Source organism: Arctopsyche grandis, chromosome 3, assembly GCF_051622035.1.
Source record: "Arctopsyche grandis isolate Sample6627 chromosome 3, ASM5162203v2, whole genome shotgun sequence".
NCBI lineage: Eukaryota > Metazoa > Arthropoda > Insecta > Trichoptera > Hydropsychidae > Arctopsyche > Arctopsyche grandis.
This window is the reverse complement of record NC_135357.1, coordinates 3,177,551-3,203,484: the sequence shown is the minus strand read 5'-3', so window position 1 is coordinate 3,203,484 and position 25,934 is coordinate 3,177,551. Positions and strand designations below refer to the sequence as shown.

General features: G+C 34.6%; 2 protein-coding genes across 2 annotated transcripts; both read right to left on the bottom strand.

The window, feature by feature from the left end:
- Positions 1-427: 427 nt before the first annotated feature.
- LOC143910101 (putative fatty acyl-CoA reductase CG8306) lies at positions 428-24,857 on the bottom strand. The gene is made up of 11 exons (XM_077428474.1): positions 24,728-24,857; positions 7,252-7,446; positions 4,613-4,864; positions 4,391-4,536; positions 4,205-4,314; positions 3,851-4,043; positions 2,115-2,231; positions 1,911-2,030; positions 1,612-1,771; positions 1,434-1,531; positions 428-1,362 (listed from the first exon to the last, which is right to left on the bottom strand). Exons 2-11 carry the CDS (start codon positions 7,438-7,440, stop codon positions 1,224-1,226), a joined length of 1,524 nt encoding a protein of 507 aa, XP_077284600.1. The 5' UTR covers positions 7,441-7,446; positions 24,728-24,857; the 3' UTR covers positions 428-1,223.
- On the bottom strand, positions 15,361-15,762 carry LOC143923142 (protein FAM200C-like). The gene has a single exon (XM_077446670.1). It carries the CDS (start codon positions 15,760-15,762, stop codon positions 15,361-15,363), a length of 402 nt encoding a protein of 133 aa, XP_077302796.1.
- Positions 24,858-25,934: the final 1,077 nt, after the last annotated feature.

Genomic DNA, 25,934 nt, shown 5'->3' with positions numbered 1-25,934 from the left:
GAGAAGGCAGCCTAGCTGATGGACCCAATTTTATATTTCCTCATGTCAATACAGGTTGCTCCGAGCGAACCTATGTACATATATAAATTTATATGTAGATTATAAATCATAATCAAATAGTGGTGACATTGTTGTTGGGATAGTTTTGGCTGATGCACCATTTCAACAATGAAATCAGATAAATTGTCGAACTCTGATAGGTAACGATTGACTTGGAGTCACAAATATCCAAGTCTTACCAGCAGCACTACGAAATATTCGGAATTAATTCTTTTCAATCGAATGTCAACTCGAGGATCGAACCCGGTAGCATCTTGGTGGTTAGCATAACGCAACCACCAAGTTTACGGTGCATAAGTATTTGGAAAAAGGAAAATTTATGGAAACAATGAAAGGATGGCTGCGTTTGGTGAAAGATGAACACATTTAAAAATAAAAAGTTTGTATATTTGAAATGAATTCATTGTTTTTTTTTTTTAATATAAAACTAACTATTCTAAGCCACATCAATTATTATATTAACTACTTATATTGTATGTAATATAGTTAAACAAAAAATGAAACGCCAAAATTGTTCTATATATATATAATATGATATATAGAAAAAATGTTTCATTTGTAGAGTATGAGTACATATGTATATAGGAAAGATTTGGTATATTATTGTGTGTAAATGGAAAATGTAAAAAATAAAACATGTAAAATGAAGTGTATGTGTAATACTACATTTATGTTTTTACCTATTATTTTAATCACAGATTATGGTTCCATTTTCAATATTATGTCTATTGAATTACAGTTTCGATAAAATAAAATGTATATGACAGACGATCATTGCATGAGATTCATATTCAAAAGAAATGTATTATTAAATAAAACCTAACATATACTTATATACAGTGGTGTCACCCTAATGGTTTCCATGGGTTTCCGGAAACCCATTATTTAATTTAAAAATTCATATAGTTTTTGTCAAAAATGAAACAAATCTTGAAAATTTAATGAATTTTCATGTAATAGTGCTATGGACGAAAAATTGTATACATATACATTTGAAAAAGTTTGGAAATCCGTTATTCCAAAATTGGGGTGATACCACTGCTTATATAATACGTCGGAACGATATGGAATGAATCATCAATTATAATAAAAATAGCAGAAAAATTAGAATACATAATGCAAATAAAACGTAAAAAAAGACTCATGTAAGTAAGAAAAGATAATTACAATAAATTGATAAGAACGTATAAGATCGGCACCGTCCAGCCCGTTTGTCTCATGCTGCTTCCCATGAAGCATGAAGATATGTACCACAAACCAAAGAGAACCAACGCTTTTGTAACTAAATGTAAAATGAACAATCTGAAAAAAACAACGAGTAATGTATATTACATTAAAAAAAAGTATTCACATTCAAAAGACAGAAAAATTACTTGTTCATCTTGGCTCGAGCGGCCGGCAACGTGTCCATAGTCTCATTTTGAAGATATCTTCGAACTCCTCTACTCATATTCGTGAAGTAGTCCTCCCACTAATGACAGACATATAACATTAACCTCATATATGTATATATATGTACATATATAATTTCAATTTAATGCATTCGTTTACCTCAAGCATTTTAATATCCAGTTGAAATTTGCCTTTATCTACATCGTTCAATGACGCGTTCAACTCTTTCGTTTTTGTACTATCAAAAGTCCATTCGGTGAAAATGAAACGTTCCAGTCGATTGATTGAGGAACTGACGTTTTTGTGCAATCGCATTAATCTGTAATAAAAAAAATTAGACATAATACAACTTTTTTTTTTAATGTACATATGTATATATGTATGTATCAAGCAGTAATCAATCCACATGTACATATGGATTGATTACAATACTCAAAAGTAAATACAAAAAATCGTACATTGGTCTACCGCCGCCAATCCTGGTGACGAGATCTAAGAAGAATGCCGGAATGAAGTGAGCATATAAGGCTGATATCTTGAACATGAGCACTGAAGAGACGAATTTCAAATTAGGATACCTGAGAAAAAAAAATTGTAAGACAATTGTGTGAGCCAATTAAAAAAAAAAGATTCTCCAGATTGTTATCTATGATTCAATTTACCAAACGGCACTTTTGATCGGAAAAGATTTCAAATTTTCGTTGACCTTGGACTCAACGGTGGCCCATCGGAATGGATTAACAGTCGAAGAAGTGCAATGGTAGATCGCAAGTGGTCCTCTGAAATGAAAAAATATATTGTTAAAAAAAAATACGGGAAGGGATAAATAGAGTAAATGCTTGAGAGAAGAGATATGGTATCCAAGAAAATGTGGATAAGTTAGAACGAACATTGAGTAAATTAATTTGGGACATAAAATTGGAGCATCTTTGCAATTACATAGTTAAATAATAGATGGCTCAAAGACTTGAAGCGACGGACTAGTAAGAAGCAAGACTTTCGTGGACTTTTTGAAGTTAAGTTAGCCAGCAGAATAGCTCCGTGATTGCGTTAATGCTTCCAATAAATTCCCCGGTTCAACCCCTGGGTTGACCTTGATTGAAGAGAATTTATTCGGAGTATTTCTACAGTGCTGCTGGTTAGACTTGGATATGTGTGATCCAAGTCGATCCTTTCCTATTTTCATTGTTGAAACGGTTCCTCATCAAATTATCAAAACCATCTCACATATGTACTATTTGAATATGACAAAAATTTATTATCTATAAATGTAGATATGTACAAGTTTAATACCACAGGTGTTATTAAGAGGTAAACCTCATGGCAAAATATAAATGAAATATTATATGTAGGCACTGGTGTAGTGCTAAATTATGATTTTGCCCAATTTTTTTGTACAATTTTTACAACACATGCACTTTCATTATCGCCCGTTTAACTCAAAGGATGAGAACGAATGAAAGAAAATACAGTTTTTGGCCATATTACTTGAGCCACTAGCAATATGCGGAAGCTTTCACATTTTTTTTCTATTTGAGAGCACCCTTATCTACTGAATGCTTTTTTTATACGCACCCATTACTCCTTAATTTATTGCGTAACTTCTCGTGACCATACAACAAAAATCAGACCCTTTTTTTTGCATTATGCAAGAAATGCATCAAGTGTATCCTCAAAGCAATCTTCGAGCGATGAATGTATCCTTCAGTTCATGACACAAAGCTGTTTGTTTGTTCGGTGCAGCCCCCAAGAACGCTACCTATCCTCATGTATCAATAGCACAATTAAACATCAACCCTAGACAATGGTTTGAGCCTTCATAAGCGAAAAAAAGTCCAGGCCATTTATTTTGTTAATACGTCCATGAATGGGGACCAATATTTAAATGTGCTAAAGACACATCTGGTGCCTCACATAAAGCCTGGAGGTATTCCTGATCCAGAGAGCATTTTTATGCACGACAGCGCTCCATGTCATCGAGCTTGGGTGAAAAATATTGCAAGTGGTAAAACTTTTCGAAAAAATTAAAGTTTTATACTGTTTTGATTTTTGAAATTCTTATGCCGCGTTGCGTACCGGTGCCGATAAAAGGTGGCGGGGCGCCGTACCGGCTATTCTACAACCCTGATTATAGATACTGATATACCTATTGTATGTGTAGACACAAGATGTGTCGCCTACCATTAAATTGAGGCAGTGGTTCTTAACCTTGTTGGAGGTACTGACCCCCACCAGTTTCATATGCGCATTCACCGAACCCTTCTTAATTGGCACCCGAATCATATGTGTCTTGACCTCCACCAAACCCCTGAGACTGACTTTGACTTACCGAGCCCCTGGGGTTCGATCGAAACCACGTTTATTACCACGTATGTATTATGAAGAGAATATTACTCACTTGTCTTCTGCCGCTTTAAAACCAGCTACGAGTAGTTGGTTAACGACAATGTCGACAGGTATGTAATCGGTGATGATGTCTTTGGCGATGGGCAAACGACGGACAACGCCCTTGCCGGCACCCATGAAAAATCCTTGGGGTCCATTTTTGGAGTTTGTCCATCCCGGTACGGGTTCTTTCCAAGCGGCAGTGACTGTAAAAAAGTGTACAGTTAATTTAAATTGAAATAAACCATGAGCATTGTATGTAGGTCCATAAGTTCCACTGGCATTTCAAATACCAATGATACGATAGCTTTTCTGTACAGTCCATTAAAACTTGTGTAGATACCGATTGAAAAATAATCATACTAACTCATGCTAGGTCGAACGATAGCGCACGGGATCGTCGAAGCGCAATTCGCCACTTCGTGCTCGGCCAAGTGCTTTGTGAACGTGTACGTGTTGGGATGATCTTCGAGTAGTCTGAAACGACAAGCGAATTTACAACACATCCTTTGGTCATATTCGTTTGATGATTATTATGAATGTGTATTTTTACGTTTTCTCCAATGCATCCAAAGCAGCATCGGTGAGTGTGGTAGCGAGGTTTATGACCTTTTCGGCATCTTTCGGAGCAGGGTATAAGATTTCTTCGCAGGCTAGTTTGAAAGCGTTTACGTACGCACTGGACACGTGAACCATTGCCTAAAATATACCAATACAATGTAATCAATACGCTTTATGTAAATTGTATTGTATTTTGATTGACTGTTTTGTTTACCTGTATTTTTTTCATTTCTTTGCAAAGCTCCATGACTCGGCGAGTTCCGAGCAAGTTGATGGTAACGGTCGGCCTTAAGTTCTGTTGGAAATCTAGCGTGGCTGCCGAGTGAATCACGATGTGTACATTGTCGGTTAAAATTTTTTTGTCTTCAACGCTCAAGCCTAAGTTTTCTACGCCGATCTCTCCGGCGATGGGTATTAACTTTTGGAAAACGTCTTGGCTGTTCATCTCTACTAATTTTTCAAAAATCTAAAAAAAAAGAATATTAAATTTAGTGCACAATTTATTAAAATAAAAAGTTGATTATTAAGTTTAAAAAAATAAAGGAACTATGAACATGAATTACACTAAGCGTCAAAAAAAAAAAAAAAATACCGCAACGGAGAATAACCAATCTTTACTAAGTTTGACCCACTGAATTCAAATATGATGATGATTTTTATTGGTTTGCTCTCATTTATGAGATTTGAGCTTCCAAAAAAATGCGATTTTTTTTTTGCTTTTACAGTATCTAACTTAAAATCTAGTATTGCTGTGCTAAAAGTGAGTATTGAAATCAACAGTCAGATGTTTTTTTTATTGATTGTGATTTTTTATTGCTTTAAAAATACGTATAAATAATTATCTAGAAAATTTTAAAAGTAAAAACACTTTTTTATACATTTTTTTCCCAAGCTAATATGCATTTATTTATTGGGTCAGATTTATCTTATAATGTAATTTAAAATGATTTACCAATCGAATTAGTACGATTAGATTAAAAAAAAAATTGGAATATAAAACTAATCCTTATAATAACTTGTAGTGCAATCCCCATTGTCCATATAAATAATATAATATAATAATATAATAATAATATAATATAATATAATAATAATATAATGCATATGGATAATAATACAAATGAATGATTAAATAAATATGTCATATATGTATACTATCGCTATTCTGTCTGTATGTCTATCTGTCTGAGATAACGCTCGCCGTACTATAATAGTTGTTTCGATTCGACAAACATATGTACGTCACAGCTAAAACGTGTATACGAATGCAATAACAAAAGAAAAAAAAACTTCTATATATACTAATTGCTACCAATATTTCCTCTTGGCAGAGAATTTACCGCCATCGATTGAAAATTTATTTAATTAATTAATTTTTCTATTGGTTTTATATTGTTTACATGTAGGTAGGTAGGTAGTTTTTACCATGTTTTTTTTCATATTAAACAATTAAATATAAATATATTTATTTTAAAGGTATTTGAAAAAAATTCGACCGCGTGTGGATCGAATACATGACCGACGATACATTCCTTTTAATTTTTTTTATTTAATAACTTAATATGCCAACACCCATGTGATGATATGTCATCGGGTACAACACTAGTATAATATAATGATAACGATAATGATAATATTTGTACATATGTATAATATTAACTAATAATAATAATAATTAACTAATCAATTGAGAGTCGATTTATGGCGGTCTGAAATGAGAACTTATGAATGATGAAATATGAAACATAAAACATAAAAAGCCAGCAGCATGGCTCGGGCTTTTGCTTAACGCCGAGAGGACGCCGGGTTCGATCCCGATCCACCTCGATTGAAAAATAATTTATTCCGAGTATTTCTGTAATGTTGCTGGCCAGACTTGGATATTTGTGACTCCAGGTCGATCGTTTCCTATCAGAGTTTGCCAATTTTTCTGATTTCATTGAAACGGTTTCTGATTAAATTGAATACATTGAAACGGTTTCTGATTAATCTGAACCTTCCTACCACCACTATATGATTTTATACGCTACGATTAAAGTAAAATAAAATGTATGTACAAATTTGAAGATGTCTCGTTAATTTTCTCGTTAGTTCTCCCGTTAGGCCTTCCTGGTATATTTGTATATATGTATGTAAAAACTGGCCCAATAAATGCATGATAGCATGGGGTGGGAAGGGGGGGGGGAGTATATTTTTACTTTTAAAATTTGCTAGGTAATTAATTATAAGTATTTTAAAGCAATTAAAAATTAAAATCGACAGAAAAAAAAATCTGACTATTGATTGCAATACTCATTTTGAGCACAGCAATACTAGATTTTGAGTTAAAGACCCCAAAAACCAAAAAATTGCCCATTTTTTTAAGCGATCACATCTCATAAACGAGAGAAACCAACAAAAATCATTATCATATTCGAATTCAATGGGCCAAACTTAATAAGGATTATTTAGTTTCCACTCTCGTAACTAAAAAGCGGGGTTTTTTTGTTTTCTTAGGGTTATGGCTGATTACATTTACAAATGTATTTATTTTTTACCGTGTTCATAAGTAAAAAATCTAAAGTCAGATTTAAATATATATTAATATACTTAATCAATATTGGTAAAGTGCCTGCTGATATTTAAGAGCTGATTTAAAAAAAAACTTTATATAATATATTGTTCCTACGTACATAGATAAAGGAAAAATAAAGTCATTCAACTTTAAGAAGTTCTAATACAGTTTTATACCATCGATTGGTAGTGAATATGAATTCTTTAAAATCCAACTAGTCGATAACTGTAATCTAGGTCAATTACACTCCTACATTTATTATGCACAAGATTTCATAGATAATGAATAACAATACTTACTGGATTCTTTGATAGTTCTTTTAAGCGTTCGGATATTTCTTTATTTTTTTTGGCTCTCATCAATAAGTAGACTTTGCCGATATCAGGCATAGTTCTTAGTATTTTTTCAATTAGACATATTCCGAGGAATCCCGTTCCTCCTGTGATAAACAGATTTTTTCCTTTGTAGAATTCTACTATTTCAGACATGATTACCTGGAAAGAAAAACACATACATAATTAATGAAATCCAATAAATTAAAAACCAGCATTTAAATAAGTGCGCTTTAATTATGACCGGCTTAGCAGACCGATGATCCAAAGACCAAGGTAAACCACAACGTAACTAATAGCTGCAATAGGAATTCAAATCACATCAAATTAGAAAAAAAAATGAAAACGATCAGTGAAACATCGACACAGCATTCGGAACGAACAATTGACATAATCAATAAATAAAAAAAAATCTATATGAAATTATTATTATCAATTACGTCGTCTTCCTCATCGAGAGGAAATATTTTTACGTCACGTATTTACAATACATACGTATAAATATGCATTTGTTTATGACGAGCTTGCACGGTATATGCAATGCATTAGTCGTTGCACCGGTTTTGTGAGGATCTTAGCCGAGCAAAGACCAGAAATGCATCATGATGCAATCCAAGACGACTGCGATATTTTAACATTGAAATATTAATTTAAAACCAGTGTAAATTAATAATATAGGTGTACCGGAAATTAATGTCGTTTTTTAAATGAAACAATGAGTATTAAATGATCTGAAATATAATTTCCATCATTTAATACTACTTGCGTACGTGCGTACAGCGCACACAACACAAAACCGTGCTCCACTAGTACGAGTTTTTAGGTCGCAATTTTACCGATTTAAAATTCAGCACACTTCCAATTAAACCTTTGAAACGAAAACAAAAAATAGTGTGGCCAGAACACTATCCCAATAAACATGTTTCAATAGAAAATACTTAATATAAAATAGTATTAACAGTGGGAAAAAATCCCAAGTGAAAATACGTACTTTTGACATTTCATTTGAACTGGACGACTACTTAGAGAGATTTGAAAGCTGAAAAGTACTACAAATGAAAGATAAAATACCCTACTATAGATTCCAATATTCATTTTGAACAGGAAATTGACAAATTTTAAGACATCGACCAAACAACACCAAGATATAGAAAAATTGCGCGATTTAAAAAACAAATATATCTCTGAATCTCGAGCCTATCAACATTTTTTTATTACCAGATTCGTGTTTACTGGGCATAGATCTATAAGAAAAGTCACATCTCGTCTCTGAACCATTTTTCGTGTCGAACAGTGTAATGAGTCCTTCTGCTTTTTTGTGAGTCCTTTGACTTTTTATCTAGTTTTATTTCTATTATACACCTTTCTGACTGTTCTATGTCTAGTATCGAATTTCATACATTTCATTCTTCCGAACCCAAGTCATTTAAAACTTGATACATTACGAACCATCTGAATGCCTGCAATCAAACTAGCAGCTTCGATGATAAGGGAGAAGACTTTCACAACGAGTACGAAGCATATCGTGCACAATATTCAACCAAACATTAGTGTGCTCCATAGCAAAGTTCAACATAGTACGCGGTCTACGGGCGAGTTTTAAGGAAATACAAGTTTTGACAACGGGTAAAAACGAGTGAATAAAAGGCACTATAAATTTCCAACTGAGGTGGAATGCTCACTTTCTACTTTCTTAAATGCAACGTTCGAGTAGGTATAACACTTCCGCGAAAACTTCTTCTATAACAGTTGTCGTATCGGTTTGTCATCCATGCGTACAACTCGTTGTCTTCCTCCAATAGACAAACAAAAAAACAACAAAAAGTTCAACACGAACTTTTCGCATAATATGCAATGATACACTATTATGAAAAACGTGCTATTAACGATCACTTTATTACATAATGTGTGCCATTATATAATATTTTATTCATAATTGCATTACAGTGTACTGTGAATGGTACAAGAGTGTAAATTAAACTATTCGGATTAAATTACCATCAAAATTGTTTGCAGGGACAAAAAGTGTGTACATACATCGAATCGTACAAATTTATGATCTTTTTTTATGATTTATAATAAATTTACATCTGTATCTATTCGCTAAATGTTGATCATAAGTAAAATATGTCATAGTATCTGACGGATAATATTCGTTTTCTATACATTATTAAATCTTCTACTTGATAAAGTAAAGATAAAGATAAAGTGTTTAAACACGAAGATTATATTTTTGTATAATTCCAGCTTGATTTTCGAACGTCAAAAGAGTATACTTTCAAATTTGAAATGTTAAATTGGCACGATCGATGCATTTATAGATGGACCAAAACCTGGTTGACGTCAAACGTGGATCGAATCAAGAATAGCAGGTTTTTTTTTAAACTTCTATTTTATAATAGCGGAACAGCACCGACACTGGTAATGTATGTATATAAATATAAGGGGTGCACCTCACGGGATCGAATTAGAAATGCACGAAAAACCAAATATCGGAAGGCAAAGATCGAAAATCGAAAGATCTTAAGTCGAAGGATCAAAAAAAAAAAGGGTGCATGGTAAATGGTACATAGTCACTTAATTTGCGCGAGCAGGATACAACAGGAACAAGAGGAACAGGCTTTTCCTCCCGTATTCTGCGCGCGCACATTAATTAATTAAGTGAGGATGTACGTATGTACCGTTTACGATCTTTCGATTTTCGATCTATGCCTTCCGATATTTGGTTTTTCGTGCATTTCTAATTCAATCCCGTGGGGTAGTAGAAACCGAAAATCATTCCAGTTTACATATTTTATATGAAGGTATTTGAATTGATCGCTCGAATTATGCATAGTAATTAATATTTCGATCAATTACGATGACCCAAATCACAAAACTTCAAGGCCCTTTTGAAGTTTCAAATGGAAAATGTAACATTCATGTTTTTTACACAATTATGTATAATATATTGTCGAGGTTGGAGTTTGGACGTACCCAATTGAATTTGTTTTACCATGAATGATGGATATTTATTATATACGGTTTGCATTATAATACGAGTTTTTTTTAGATTTGAGATAATGCAAGGTTTGCATTAAAAATGTCGCAATTGTATGCAATTTACTGCGATCTTTTTGCACACGGGTCTACTTCACGGGCCCGAATGTGAAACGCCCGAAAACGCAAATATCGGAAGGCAAAGATCGAAAATCGAAAGATCTTAAGTCGAAAGATAAAAAAACGGTGCATGGTAAACTCCTATACTCACTAATACTAATACGGTAATACTCACTTAATTTGCGCGAGCAGGATACAACAGGAACAAGAGGAACAGGCTTTTCCTCCCGTATTCTGCGCGCGCACATTAATACGGGGGGGAAGAGCCTGTTCCTCTTGTTTCTGTTGTATCCTGCTCGTGCAAATTAAGTGAGCATGTACCGTTTACCATGCACCCTTTTTTTTGATCTTTCAACTTAAGATCTTTCGATTTTCGATCTTTGCCTTCCGATATTTGCGTTTTCGGGCGTTTCACATTCGGGCCCGTCACGGAGACCGGTACAATATACAGCCGTAGACAAATGTATTATGTAGGCCATTTGTAATAAAAAATGCTTTTGACCGAAAATATTCGGGTATTTGAAACAGCCACTATCTTCATCGCATCTTACTAGGAATTCCTTTACTGTTAAAGGGTCGGGATTAGGGTTTCTAATTTCCTGGACTTTTTCAATTCTCGGGACATGGGACGGAGCTCGAGATCGTTCTGTATAACTGAACTTCCATTGTGGAATCGTTAATCCAAGAAGAATACACTCGCTTCATAATACATAGTTTCATCGTAGGATATACATATGTACATTCACTTTTATTAAACTATTGAAAGAACGTTTTGATTGAGTTATTTTTCCCGGGATTCGAGAAAAGAATTTCCGGGATATGGGACACCAGAAATTCCGAGAGTTCCCGGGAATTTCTTTCCCAGGTCGACCCGGACAGAAACCCTAATCGGGATAGATGAAAATTTCCAAACAATCGCGATGTGCGGTCCAAACGACATTAAAAAAAATACAATAAGATTGGTTCTATACAAAAAAAAATCGTCAAAAACGGGAAGAATAAGGAAGAGAACATGGTCAAGATCTGATTTTAACTACCATGTCTTTCAAAATCCCAAAAACAGACTTTCTGAATTAGCCGGAGAAGTAAAAGGGGAATGAAATTTAAAAATTTAATTCGCAAGCCGTCTGATGTAAAATGGATTACAAGATTGTATTTGCAGGGTCAGAAAGAAGCCACTGATCTCAATATAGGAAACATACATACATACATACGAATATGTATGTACATATGTTTCGAATCAATGCTTTAGGATGACATTGGGGCTTTTACATTACACATTACTAACAAACTAACCAGTAGATTCTATGACAGAATCACTAATAACCATACTAACACACTTGTGAAGAGTCTCGGTGATTACAACAAAATGTCTATACCTTTCAGGTATAACACACAGATTACCTAAATACAATCTGCTTTAGGTCATCGACTTTAGAGAGTCTTTAATTAATATTATGTATTAGATGTATTATGAACATTTATAAGGATTGTAAATAGGTTTTTGAGCTCTTTTTCCTATTATGCTGTAGATTAACATTATAATAACATAATACTATGATTACTAACAAAATTAAATTAAAATTGTAAAATAGAAAATGATCAGTAGATCAGTAGCTATTAAAATAGATATAAGATGTATTGTGAACATAATTTATTAATAATAAAAAGCATTTAAAAATCCAAAAAATCGGATTTGATTATCGATGAAGTTCAAAATAGACCTGCAATTTGGAACATGGAAGGTCCCGAATATAAAAACGACGATAGAGAAGCCACACACAGGCTATCATCTCGACTTTTCCTATTTCCCAATTCCCAAGTGACGAATGCGCACCCTACTCTAGTCCAAAAACACGGCAAAAAGCGCGTCGTGTGTACGCTGCCGTCGGGCACTTCACCGGCGCTCAACGCCGCGTTAAGCTCCTAGTGTGTACTAGCTGTAAGTCTCGTTTTCGTATACATATAGTATTATATGTATACGAAATTATATGTACACCAGAATTCGGCGTCTGCACCCCCTAAGGCTTCGCCCCCGGCGCGAAGGTGGCTTCGCTCTCGGCGCCTTTGCCCTCGGGGACTTCGAATCCTTTGAATCGAAAAAAATCGAATTCTTTGTTCGATGAAGTCACGGATTTATACAAAGTCTCTTTCCAAATTATATATTAGATAATATATTAATGTCAATTTGTACACGTTAAAGTTTGCGTCGTAGTATGTACAAAGTATATATGTACATACATACATATATGTATATGTATGTATGTGTGCATAAATTGGCTGCGAGGAAAAAGTAAATATTGATATAGCCATCATCTGAATTTATGTACATATGTATATATAAAGTGCGTAAGCGGTTTATTTTTACCCTGGCGACGACACGGAAATATTTTTTTACAAAATTTAAGCAAGACAATAAATAATTAATGCAATCAATAAAATTAATTCAATACGGAATCTCTTGGGATTGTCTTTGTCTAAATTAATGTATGTAAAATAATTGATAAGGACTCGGCCGAGTTTGGTCCTGATTGAATACAATACAGAAATATATGTATGTAATAGACCGACAGCATCAGCAAATCAGCGGTCACCAACCTACGGCACGCGAGAGATTTTCATCCGGCCCAAGGAAAAAATTGACCTGATTTTTAAAAACAAACTTTAAATGTAAAATATTTAAGATTATTAAAATTTTTGACCTGATCGTCATATTTTATACAAGAAGAAAGGTCAAATTCCTTCAAAATTTATATTGCAAAAGGCAACATTCCGTTCTTCTTTCGTCAACATGTTAAATCGTTTGATTTAAATAAAGCTGGAATTATTTAAAAATCACCTTGTGCAAAATAATTTTACTCCCTTCCCTTTATCTGATTTGTCTAAAACTATACCTATCAGAATTTTCCGATCGAAAACTGTATTCACAATATTAACTGAACTAGATCGATTCTACTGTTGATCTTGGGGTTGCATTTCAGAGTGACCTAAATGTCTCTGATCATATTGACTCTGTGTGTTGCTCTGCCTCAAGAATGTTTGGGTTTGTTTTTCGTAATTCTCGACACATAATCCTTCTGTTTTGATGCTGCTGTACAATGCTCTAGTTAGGAGTATCTTGAAATACGCCTCTAGGATTTAGAATCCTTCCACTGAATCTCTATCTATCAAACTTGAACTTATCCAAAGACGCTTTATTCGACTGCTTTATAAGGAGCAATATGGGATTTACCCATATTTATTTCCTTCACAATTCGTCATGGGTATGGTCGGCTACACTTCTCTTGAACACAGGAGGAGTGTTGCCCTCATCAAGTTCTTGTTTTCCATATTTAGAGGCTTTATCTCCTGCCCGTCTATCCTGGCTGAGTTGGGCCTTCATGCTCTGGAGAGTGTGATATGGACCCGCCATCGTCCCCCTATTCACACTCCTCTGGCTAGAACTGTGGCTTATAGTAATTCTCCCATTCCTCGTGGCCTCCGTTTCTTAAATTCAATGGATGGTGCCATTGAAATTTCTCGTGCCATTGAAATCTCTCGTCATTTTCTGCACCACTTCCTAAGTTACATCGCAGTAATCAAAATATTGAAATATTTCAGTTCAGTTGAGTTCAAAATCTTCTACTATGTAATACTAAGTTTTTTTTTGACAAAAAATAGCTTTTATGTTTTGTGAACTTTAGAGCAGTGTTTCTTAACCATATTGAAAGAATCGCCCCCTTTACCACAGTTAAATTATCCAGCGCCCCCCCCCCCCCCCCACAAAAAATTACTCTATTTTCTATGTATGTATTTCATGGAATGATTTTCTTTACAAATAAAAAATTATAAGAAAAACAAATAAAAAACATGATTATTTTTATAAACATTATGTATTAATTGTCATTTATGTCATATTAACATTACATACATTATAAAGTTATTTCAATTTAAAAGTAAATAATTCAATGGAAATGTGAATTTTTTATAAATAAATAAAAAAAAATTAATGAGATCCTTGAGCCTCATGTGACTGCGCTATTTTCGTAAAATTAGGCTCAAATTTAGTTAAATACAGTCTCAAATCTCCCTTTGGCTTATCTGTAATTTGATTTCGGGATTTTTTTAATATATGGGTTACTGCGCTAAAACCCTTTTCTACTAAATATGATGAAGGAAATGCTACGATGGGTAATTTTACCTCTTTCCACAGAAGAGGGTATCGATAGCGAAAACGGACCCAAAAAACATCATAATCACATTGATTGAATCCTATTTTAGCTTCACAGTCATTTTGTAGCTCAATAAACTACTCTTTTAAATTTTGACTGACACTTTCTACATCTGATAAAAATGGATTAATTATCCAATCTGGTTTTAAAAGTTCATACAAGTCTTTGAATCGTATTATCATATCTTCGATAAGGGCGTCAATGTGGCTACAGTATGTTTCCAAATCAGAATCTTTGAGCATATCTTCTTTTAATTTTGCAAAGAAGGAAACTGATGAAGTTCTCGCCGACGAAGATTATTTTTAAATAATTTGAGTTTGTTGATAATGCTCAGTATAATGCCTCTGGCTTTAATAAGACTGATATTGCTTCCTTGAAGCTTCAGGAGATTTTCATTTATCTTTCCGAATATATCCGAAAGATAGGCCACATCATTTCGTAGTAATTTTAATTCAATGCACATGTTTTCTTTGTTTACATCCAAAAACTCCACAATTGTATCAAATAGTGCATAAAATCTTTTTAAACAATTTCATTTCGATAGCCATCTTACTTCTGTATGTAATATAAGTTGTTCGAATTCTTCATAATTTTCTTTACACAGTTGACGGAATAATCTATCATTCAAGGGATGGGGACTTTATTTTATTGATGACAATTATAACGATACTCAGCGATTTATGAAGTCTTCCATTAAGCTTCTTTGCGACTAAATGTTGACGGTAAATAATGCAGTGAATTGTTAGAACATTTGGTGCAACGTTCTTCAACCTTGATATAAAACCACGATGCCGACCAACCATAGCTGGTGCTCCGTCAGTAGCACAGGTAAAGGGTCAGTTACATTATTAAAGGGCATATTTTTTTCAGTGAAAAAATTTTCAAGCGTTTCAAATACTGACGAACCTTTCGTGTCAGTATTAAGTAATTTTGAAAATAACATTTCTTCGATAATTTCTTCATTCTTCACAAATCGTACATAAGCAAGTAGTAGAGATTCATTATCACGCAGAGTACTCTCATCCAATTGTAATGAAAATTCGTTAGATTGCAGTTCATCACATAATTGAATTTCGATATCATTTGCCATCTCATCATTTCTTTTTGAAACCGTGTCATTGTTCAATGGGACTGAAGAAAGAATCTCTTGCTGGTTTTGTCCGATCATATTATTAATTAATACACGTATAGCTGGTATTATTAATTTTTCTCCATATGTATGTATATGGTATAATCATGCGTACATGTATGTTTACTTGAGGTGTGCGTGCATTCACACGGCACATCTCAGGTTTTGTTTCCTACCGCATGCGCGCTTTATGTGTTCATGCATTGTTGTTAATTTTGTACTTGGTTATGTACAGTGTGGTTTTTTTATAGAACAGTGATGTGCGGTTGTTCTTATGCGATATTCATGAACAACCGTCTCGTTCTCCGACGAAAGGGTCTCTTGGACTGTATTCGTCGGGGGGGTGGTGGCCTCATGTTGAGGGCTTTAAGGGTCAAATTCCGTGACCTTTAAAGCGGGCTTAGAATGTATGTATATGGTGCACCACATTTTGCAATAATTTGTGCTATTTCATAAGATACCATTAGTCCTTTTTCGTTCCGACTTGAAATCTTCTTAAAAACATTACTGAGAGTATTACGGCTTTCAAATGTTTTCTTAAGTTCTTGAAAGTACAATATGTCTTTATTATTCTTGTCGGGATGTTTCTTTAAAAAAAGTTCATTTAACCGCTATGGCTTCATTGCCTCATTAGAAAATACGTGTTGACAGATTAAACACATTGGCAATTGTTGATTTGTAGGAGATGGAACAAAACCGAATTTTAAATAGTCAATAGAATATTGTCGACATTTTTTTTTCTGATTGGTTGTCATCTTGAGTGCATGATGCAATAAGGCCTATTGACACTTTGCGTTTTGAGGAAACCCATTTGGGTACAGCAATGTAAGCGATATACATATATATAAAAACGAGAGGTAACTGCAAACGGCTGTACTCAATTGCGTTTCCTCAAAACGCAAGGCAAACGCATAATTCATTATGTAATTAATATATAATGAATTATGCATATTTTTGACAATTTTCCTCAATTTTGTAATATATTACAAATACATACGCGACTATGAGACATTTCACAAAAAAGGGAAATCTGTTCCGTTGACCCTTATACTGCACGCATACTCAAATTGCACAATTTTACGAGTGGCCATTTTCAAATTTGAATATACGTAACATATACAAACAGTTACACAAGAAAGAGCTGTCTCATTGTCCGATAAAAAGAAAACAACTAAGCATTTTCCACGACTCGCCCAATTTACAAGATAAACTATTGAGAAATTTGCACCGCTGAAATAAAAAAAATGACGCCTAAAGTGTTAATTAGGCGAAAATTTGCCAACCCAATAAAGTAAAGTCAGCCATTTTTTTTTCGCTTTAAACCGTTTAAAAAATTTGGGACACTTTAAGAAGCGAGTTTGAGGCCACTTGGGTCAAACACACCGCGCGCGGATTCACCAGCTTGACAACGATACTGTCAAAGGTGAGTATTTTTGGAATATTATCGAAAAATAAAATAAGCTATCGCAGCACTATACTTTCGTTATAGTCAATATACATACTTTATTTACAAATCAACCTCAAAAACAACACAATCAATGTATTTCATAAGATTTGACTTCATTTTTTGCACGGTTTGATCGATCGTTTCTCATTACAAATTTGGCCAACATACGAAATGGCGAGCAAGGCGATCAACAACCAAAAGAAGACCAAGCCTACATATATCTGCATATCTCAATAATCATTAGTGGAAATTTACATTCCGTCAAAACAAACGTTCAGCACAACTTAATGGGTACAAAAATATAATCATTTGGAGACAACTTTTTCATCTTGGATTTTGTATTAATATGCGGTGTCGTTTAGATCATAAATTACGATTTACTCCGTGTATAAGTACCAAAATTACTTCGGTAAATGCCAGTGTAATGTTTACTGAGGGTCATGGGTTCATTCCCTGGCCTGGTGTTGCTGGCCAGATCTATAATATATGCGACTCCAGGTCAATCGTTTCCTATCAGATATTGCCAATTTATATCATTCATTGTTGAAAACGTTCCAACAAATTGGCGACCTATTATGTTTCTCGAAAATTCCGAGTTAATAGCATCTCATATTTGTTATTATAAAAATATACTACTCACATACAAACATACATACATTAAACTACACTAAACATTCGCCTAGGGTCCCTGATCCGTGGGGGGGGGGGGCGACCGCCAAAAACTATAGATTATATTATTTAAGCTTTAAATTGTTTTAATTAAGTAAATATTTTTGAATGTCTTTAAAAATATGGCATTATTTATTTGTAGGGGGGGGGGGGGCAAAAAGTCAATTTGCGCCTAGGGTCCCTAATCGACTTGATCCGCCACTGGATGCAACTGTATTGCAAAAAATTGCAAAACTAAAAAACTTAAAAAAAAACTATTGAAAAACAAGTGCATCAATACAATATTTGCATTTTATAATAATATTGTGTAATGATTTTCAGACAAGTGATATTGGCCTCCATTCCATCTTATAGGAATCACTTTATAAAACATTTGAGTTAACTTGGCAGTTCCTACTGGTTTAACCCTTTGAGTGCTAACGTCTTTTCGGTTGAAAGCCCGCCACGCTGAAAATTTCGCCAACATTTCCAACTAGAATTATTTAGAAATCCAATAGAAAGCAGGTACAAAAATTGTAGCTAATCCAAACAAACCCTATTTGGATTTCGAGTTTTGTAAAGGTGTGTTTAGACGCTCTAATATATCTTGCAACAATATAAAATAAGCAAAAGAAGTCTATTAATGAACCTATTTTTCCAAAACTAGTTCCATCTTCTTCATTGTTGTTAAAATTTAATGCTCACAATCTAAATCGCATCGGGTAATTCTGCTATGGTTATAAATTCAGAAATTCCGGTGTAAGCGAGTCTTTATAAACGTTGACAAATAAATGACACGGATAACACGACCCATGTTCAATGCTAACTTTAAAGGCTTAGCAGGTAGTATTCTTGTTTACTTTATACATGCAAAATTTACAACGCATATCGGCGTTTTGCAGGCGCGTGGGCTCGTTAGCAAAACGTTAGTCAGCATTTAAAGGGTTAAACATCTTAGCTGACCCACAGTATTTTTACATACCTCATTTTAGCTTCACTTATTCCTCCTATCGTTAATTTATCTGAAATGAAGTATAATATAATAATTCTCTATTGTATCCACTTTATAATGACATTGGCGATTAAATGTCACAGATAAGCACAAGCGAGTCGCATTTGCACGAGTTGGACTTTGTGAGAAGTGAGAACAAATACGAAGAACAGGAGGATGTATATACATAGTTGACAGCAGGATAAAAAGATCTGTATATAATATGTATATGTATGCCAAATAGAAGGCAAAGTGTTTGTACACACTCTAATAAAAAAAATACCAAGGTTCAAAAAATGACGGACAGTTTTCCTTTTATGCGTATTGTACGGTCAAGGTCCGCAGTGCTTTCAATAGTCATTTAAAAATTAGTAATGATGTTGAAATTATCCACAAGCAAAGTGAGAAGAATCATGTACGGCCGGTTCAATAAAAAACAACTATTAAATTACTAAAAAGCGCAGTCCAGTAATCATAATAAAACTAACGTAACGATTATCGCATGTAGGTTAATAGCAGGTTTGTTTAAAAAAAAAAAACAGTTTTGTAGTGTTCCGCTTTTTGCATTAATAAATTGAATGGTATGTACCGATATTTTTACATGCATATTTGGCGATGTCCGGTATGTTTATTTGTTTGTACAATTCAGACCATGGATGCGGATGCACTTGGCTTTGCGACTCGTTGAATTTAACATCCATAAATGGGTAAAAGTTTTGTAAAGCCTTGTAAATTAAGTTTTGTAATGACATGCGACTATGGCAGACCGAAAATTCAAATGATAATGTGTTTGTATACAAGTAGGCTATGATTTTAAAAGGGTAAGATTTGACGATTGTCACGAACGGATTTACGCGCGCTTATCTGATCTCGCGGTGGGAGTGCAGAGGGCGTTTACGTCGTTCTTCCAATGGTCGGGTTCTATGGAAACGTGGACTAACCTTGGGATAGTGATATATATATATATATATATATATATATATATAGTCGGGGAGGTTCCTGACTGCAAGTCGTCTTCGTTGATAACAGCTTCCTCGTGCTCGGGAAGCTGGCTCTGCGGTCGTCTTCTCGTTGAAGCACCGCTGGCCAGGTCACAGCAGCGGGAGGGGGAGACAGGAGACAAACTCCGTACTGCCTCGGGTGGACACAAGATGGCGATCTCTGGGCGTCTCTGAAGACGCTCGGCGGAGATGCCGGATGGGGAGGTCCTTCCCGGATGACGGCTGGCTGTAGAGAGAAGAGGCTCTGCGGTCCTCTGATCAATCCTCTCACGGCTTTTTCTCCGGAAGGTTTCTCCGGAAACGGCGTGAGGAATGCAGGGGACGTGGTGCTGGAACCCAGGGGAGGGAGTGATGCTACACTCGACCTCAAAGCGGTTCCTCAGCACTGATGGTGGATCTCTGGGGCCCGTCTTCCCCTGGAGACGTGCACAGGAGAGATCTTTCTTCGACGGGCGATCGCGGGTGAGAGAGGGCGCTCTACATGCGCGCGCGCCTATACGGCTTTTCCCTGTGTGGCCACTCGAAATAAAGGGCGAGTGTTGCCCTATGGGACGATGGGAGAACGTCGCGTTACACGATGCATTTAAAAAATAGCTTTGCTAATTAGAAAGAATCATTTGCGCATTAGAATAAAAGAATTGCACATTAAATAAATATATTTCTGTTAAAAAAAATCTTGCATTGGGCAGTATTTTGTTTGTAGTATGAAATAAAAAAAAAGGTTTCTATTGTAACGTGGGTACATGGTAGAGAGTATCCACTGTCTAAGTGTATTCGAGGGTGAACAATAGAGATCCCGGATTAAGCTGACGGGACTCAGTAAGTGCCCGAAAAAAAGATACGCTGAGGTTGTCACAGAATGGGGCGAGTGCGGGTAGATATACGTGCAATAGTCACGTCAACGGATCGGGGATACTATGCTGGTCAACTTTATAAGGAGGTACACACGGTAGATTAATTATTCTGGAGTGAGCGGTGGTTACGTGTGGACCTCCTGAATCGTTGAATAAATGCTGTGAAGCGACTTTGGCCTTTCATTTGGATCCTGAACCCACCCCTACGCAACACCATAATTTAACAATTAAAAAGTGCGCAGTTAAAGGCAGATTTAAAAACTTCCATGATTTAAACTACCGCAAATTTGCAGTTTAATTCACAAATTCTTAGCTATAGAATTATTAAGATTAAACAAGCGGGCCAACTTGGACGGTTGCCGCTTGAGACGTTGCAGATCCTACATACATGTATATATATATGTAGGATCTGCATATGCGAGATCTTTAATGCTCGGCGTTAATGCGCATTTAAATCATTTTAGGTTGCTATACATTTTTACATACCTCCTTTACGTTTCACATGGCTTTCGTGTTAGTGGTCATTTTTATCTCTTATCCAATCGTTTTCATACTTTTTTCTGTTGTGAAAGTAACTCATCAAATGCCCGCATTTGATGTTAAAATGCTGACTTAATTAAAACAACAGATTTGTAATTTTTTTAATAATTATTTATTTATTAGAGGTTTTTAGTCTTATTTCTTATTTTATTTTTTTAAGTGAACAAATATTATATTAACGGAACATAAGACTTTTAATGTGTTCTTTTTTTTTAAATCTAATTATATTTTTTTCTTTTCCTGTTTTTTTTAATACATTAAAAATTATTTTTAAATTGTACATTTATATTAATTAATATTTTTAAATGATACAATATTTTTTAATACACACAAATTTTATGAAATACTTAAAAATAAATGCGCATTTGAATTGTCCCCATTTTTATTAAATATGATTATATGAATGCAAAAACATAAAAGAGTTGATTACGTCAAGTCGTGACACATATGTAGTTGCCATAGAAGTAGAATGCATAGAATCGCTCTCAGCCTCCAAAAATGTTGCGAAAATGTTGCAAAAACTCGCAAAAAATGCGCGGCAGAGTTTGTTCATTGTTTGCTAAACTTCGTCTCTCTCTCTCTCTTGTCTCTCTTCTGACTTTCCGTCTCTCTCTTCGATGGCTCGCTTTTAGACGATACTTTTGTTAACAATGACCATTCTATGCATTCTACTTCTATGGTAGTTGCGCCAATATGTCTGCAGCTTGACGAAAGACTATTTACTTTACAAAGCAGAGATGTACTGTTGATCGGGCCAACAATATTATATATCGAAAAGTTTCGCTTTTTTAGGCAATTACATATTTTATGTAAATCCAATTCATGAAAAACATCAAGCAAGTCGAATATATGTAAACGTAATTCGATAATTTTTCTAAAAATAATTCAGTAATTTACGGTAAACAGGATATATGTACATATATATGTATGTATTTTAATCGAGGTCCATCATGAGGTTTCAAAGTACATCATCATCATTTATAGCCACTCGCCATCCACTGCTGGATGAAGGCCTCTCCAACACGCTTCCACCCGTCTCTGTTTTGCGCAACACTCATCCATCTCACCCCGCACATTTTCCTAATTTCGTTCACCCATCTTCCTTGCGGTCTTCCTTTTACCCTTTTGCATTCTCTCGGGTACCATTCAAGCAATTCTTTTGTCCACCTTTCGTCCATCCTCCTAGCTACGTGACCCGCCCATTGCCATTTCAATCTCTTCACTCTATCCACTATGTCCACTACTCTTGTCATACTTCTCACCCACGTGTTCCGCTTTCTGTCTTTTCTCGTTATGCCAAGCATACAGCGCTCCATACTTCTTTGAGTGCATTGGATTTTATGTAGCATCTTGGTGTTCAGTGTCCAAGATTCACATCCATACGTCATCACTGGCAATACGCATTGATCAAAGATCTTTTTCTTCAGGCAGAGTGGCATTTTTGATTTAAAAACAGCATTCATCCGTCCAAATGCACTCCATCCTAATTTCATACGTCTCTTTATCTCTTCATCTTTATTACCAGACATGTCAATTATTTGATTCAAAGTACATACATACATAAAATATATACAATCTACATGTAAATTACGAATTAAAATAACTTTTACAGTAATTACAATAAATATTACTCGCTAAGGTCAAATAATAATAAACTACATATTATACCATAGTTGTAAAAAATCTTGCACATTTGTATAGATCGTTTCGATTACTTAAAAAGTTTTTCATATTTTAGCATAGTCTATGTACATACATATTTCATGTCATAATTCAATGAAAATCATCATCATTTACAACCATTCGCTATCCATTGCCGGATAAAGGCCTCTTCAACACACTTCCATTCGTCTCTGTTTTGGGCAACTCTCATCTAACATATTTTTATAATTTCATCTCCCCATATGGCCTATCTTGCACCCTTTTCGAGTACCATTCGAGCACTTCTTTCGTCCATCTAGTTACGTAACTCATCTATTGCCGTTTCAATCTCTTTAGGCCCTAACGTTTAGGGCGAAAGCACCCAGCGATGTACGTGGCACGTGGTTTTTTTTTTTTAGATACTTTTAACATGCGAAAAAAATGGGCCGTGTCTTGCACATATTCATCGAACGCCCAGGACGCCCCGCCCCAAAATGACCCTATGGAGTGTTTTCGGTAAAATTGTATTCTTGCTTGACAGTGATCGATAAAGGTGTATCCCATATTTGAAGAAATGTAGGAGACAACCCACAGCGGGGAGCCATGCATACGACGTGCCGTTCTTCCCTGTGTGATTTCACCCTTATTCTCTCCATGATATCAATTATCCTTGTCATACTTCTTTCTCACCCATGTATTCCATTTTCTGTCTTCCCTCGTTATGCCTAGCATACAGCGTTCCATATTTATTTAAGTGCATTATATTTTATGCAGAATTTTGGCGTTCAATACCCATGTTTGAAGATATTGATACGAATATCATCAAAATTGATCACTTTGTATAAATAAAGAGAAAGTAAATTGCTTAGAAGCCGCAAATTCCGTTAGAATGCCGCGGAAAATTTATGATTGCGAGTTTTATCTTACATTTCCAAATAAATTTTTAAAAAGAAGACTAACGGTAACACATTTTTTTAGCCTTCTTTATTGTTTTAGCATGTCTAAGGAAAATAAATAATGAGTTGACCTTATTAAACCGAACAGGTAATGATTGGGTAACCGTTTCTGCAACACCATGTTGTGTTGCAATTAATTAACACAACGGTCTCTCATTCAAAAGATAAATGATAAGACTGTGACAATAATAAAATGTACGAGTTATCTGCTAGCACATTAAGAAACATTTAAAAAAATATTTTATGGTTATCAATTGTACCGATAAACACAATCAGTTTATTTTTTAAAATATAAATATATGTACGCTGTTTTTTTTATATTAAAATATCGTTATTCTTTACTTCCTTCCCTTTGAAAAAAGTGTCCATATTAAATTATAATTATTGTCCACTAATTTAAATCAGTTCTTTTCTAATATTTTCCCATAAAAATACCCTTCCAAAAGGGATACTTATCTTCGGTTCGGTGATTACTGGTCACAAAGTCAATAAAAACTCTATAACGGAACATCTGGCAGCCGAAAAGTCCATCATATTAACGAGAACTTGAGTGCCAAATATTGTGTATTCGCGATTTCCATGGCAAAAATTGTCTTTGTGACCATCGCAATGTGACGAATAGTCCAATTACCCTTATCTTCATATATATATTTTGGTCAGGGCTGTTATTCGAAAAGTTATGACTGTGAAGCCAATTTGATATCAATTTGACAGCCGGTATTGACATATATCAATTTGACGCATTGGAGCGCCAGAACTGTCGGTGCAGGAATAGAGCGTGACAGGAAATTCTATATAGGGTCGCCATTACCGGAAATCAGTCACGAGATGACAACTACCCGTTTTCAAACGAAGGGTGGTTGCACAATAATTCCGATTGCTCATTATGAAAGAGAAACATTTAAATGGTTAATGATCATGCTTACTGTTGGTGATTGATGATGTTGGCTTTTTCAGGATTTGTGTAGAATTTAAAGTAGAAATAATACTTATGTACGACGACGAACGACACTAGAACAACCTACCGACTCGGCGTACGCCGAACGACTAGTTTCGTTCGAGAACCGGCCGGCAAAACAATTTATATGCAGTTCTACCAACCGAACCATTCGTAATAACCAACTTAATGTAATAATTTATATCCATTATCTTGCAATTTGGACATAATAATATAATAACCAATTTAAGTGTTAGATATGTTTTTGCATACATATTTTTTTAAATTAATAAAATATTATTACCAATTTTTTTTATTTCTTGCAGTTATGAATAAAGATTGTTTGGCCAGTCATTGCAATTCCGGGCTGCATATCTAAGTTTTGATTACTTTATTTGACGTTTAAATTGAATACTTTATTTTATGTTTTCTGATATATAATAATATGCAGTTTCTCTATTTACATACTTTTCTTTTTTGTGGACATAAGTGAAGATTTTTTCTTAAAATAATAATAAATGGTAAACGGACTACTAGTCACATGTGAACCAGTCACAGGACAACCGGTCGCTCTAGATCGGTCACACGTGATCACCCGTCACACTAAAACTGGTCACGAGAAAACTGGTCACACCCTAAAACTGGTCACACCCGAAAATTAGTCACGAAAAAACTGGTCACACCCAAAAATTAAAAATTGGTTGAATTTTTTTTGGTTGTCCTGTAACCGGTTCACATTTGACAAGTAATCACCGAACCATATTAAATATATAGTATTATGGATTAATTTTTTGTACCTTACAGACAAAAATAAATGACTGAAAAGCATACTCAATAAATGATAATTTGCATGTGGTTTCAAAATGATTATTTACATTGTGGTCTCAAGTTTTTTTGTTTTGCAAAAAATTGCAAAACTAAAACACTTAAAAAAAAACTATTGAAAAACAAGTGCATCAACATAATATTTGCATTTTAGAACAATATTGTGTAATGATTTTCAGACAAGTGATATTGGCCTCCATTCCATCTTAAAGGAATCACTTTATAAAACATTTGAGTTAACTTGGCAGTTCCTACTGGTTTAACCCTTTGAGTGCTAACGTCTTTTCGGTTGAAAGCCCGCCACGCTGAAAATTTCGCCAATATTTCCAACTAGAATTATTTAGAAATCCAATAGAAAGCAGGTATAAAAA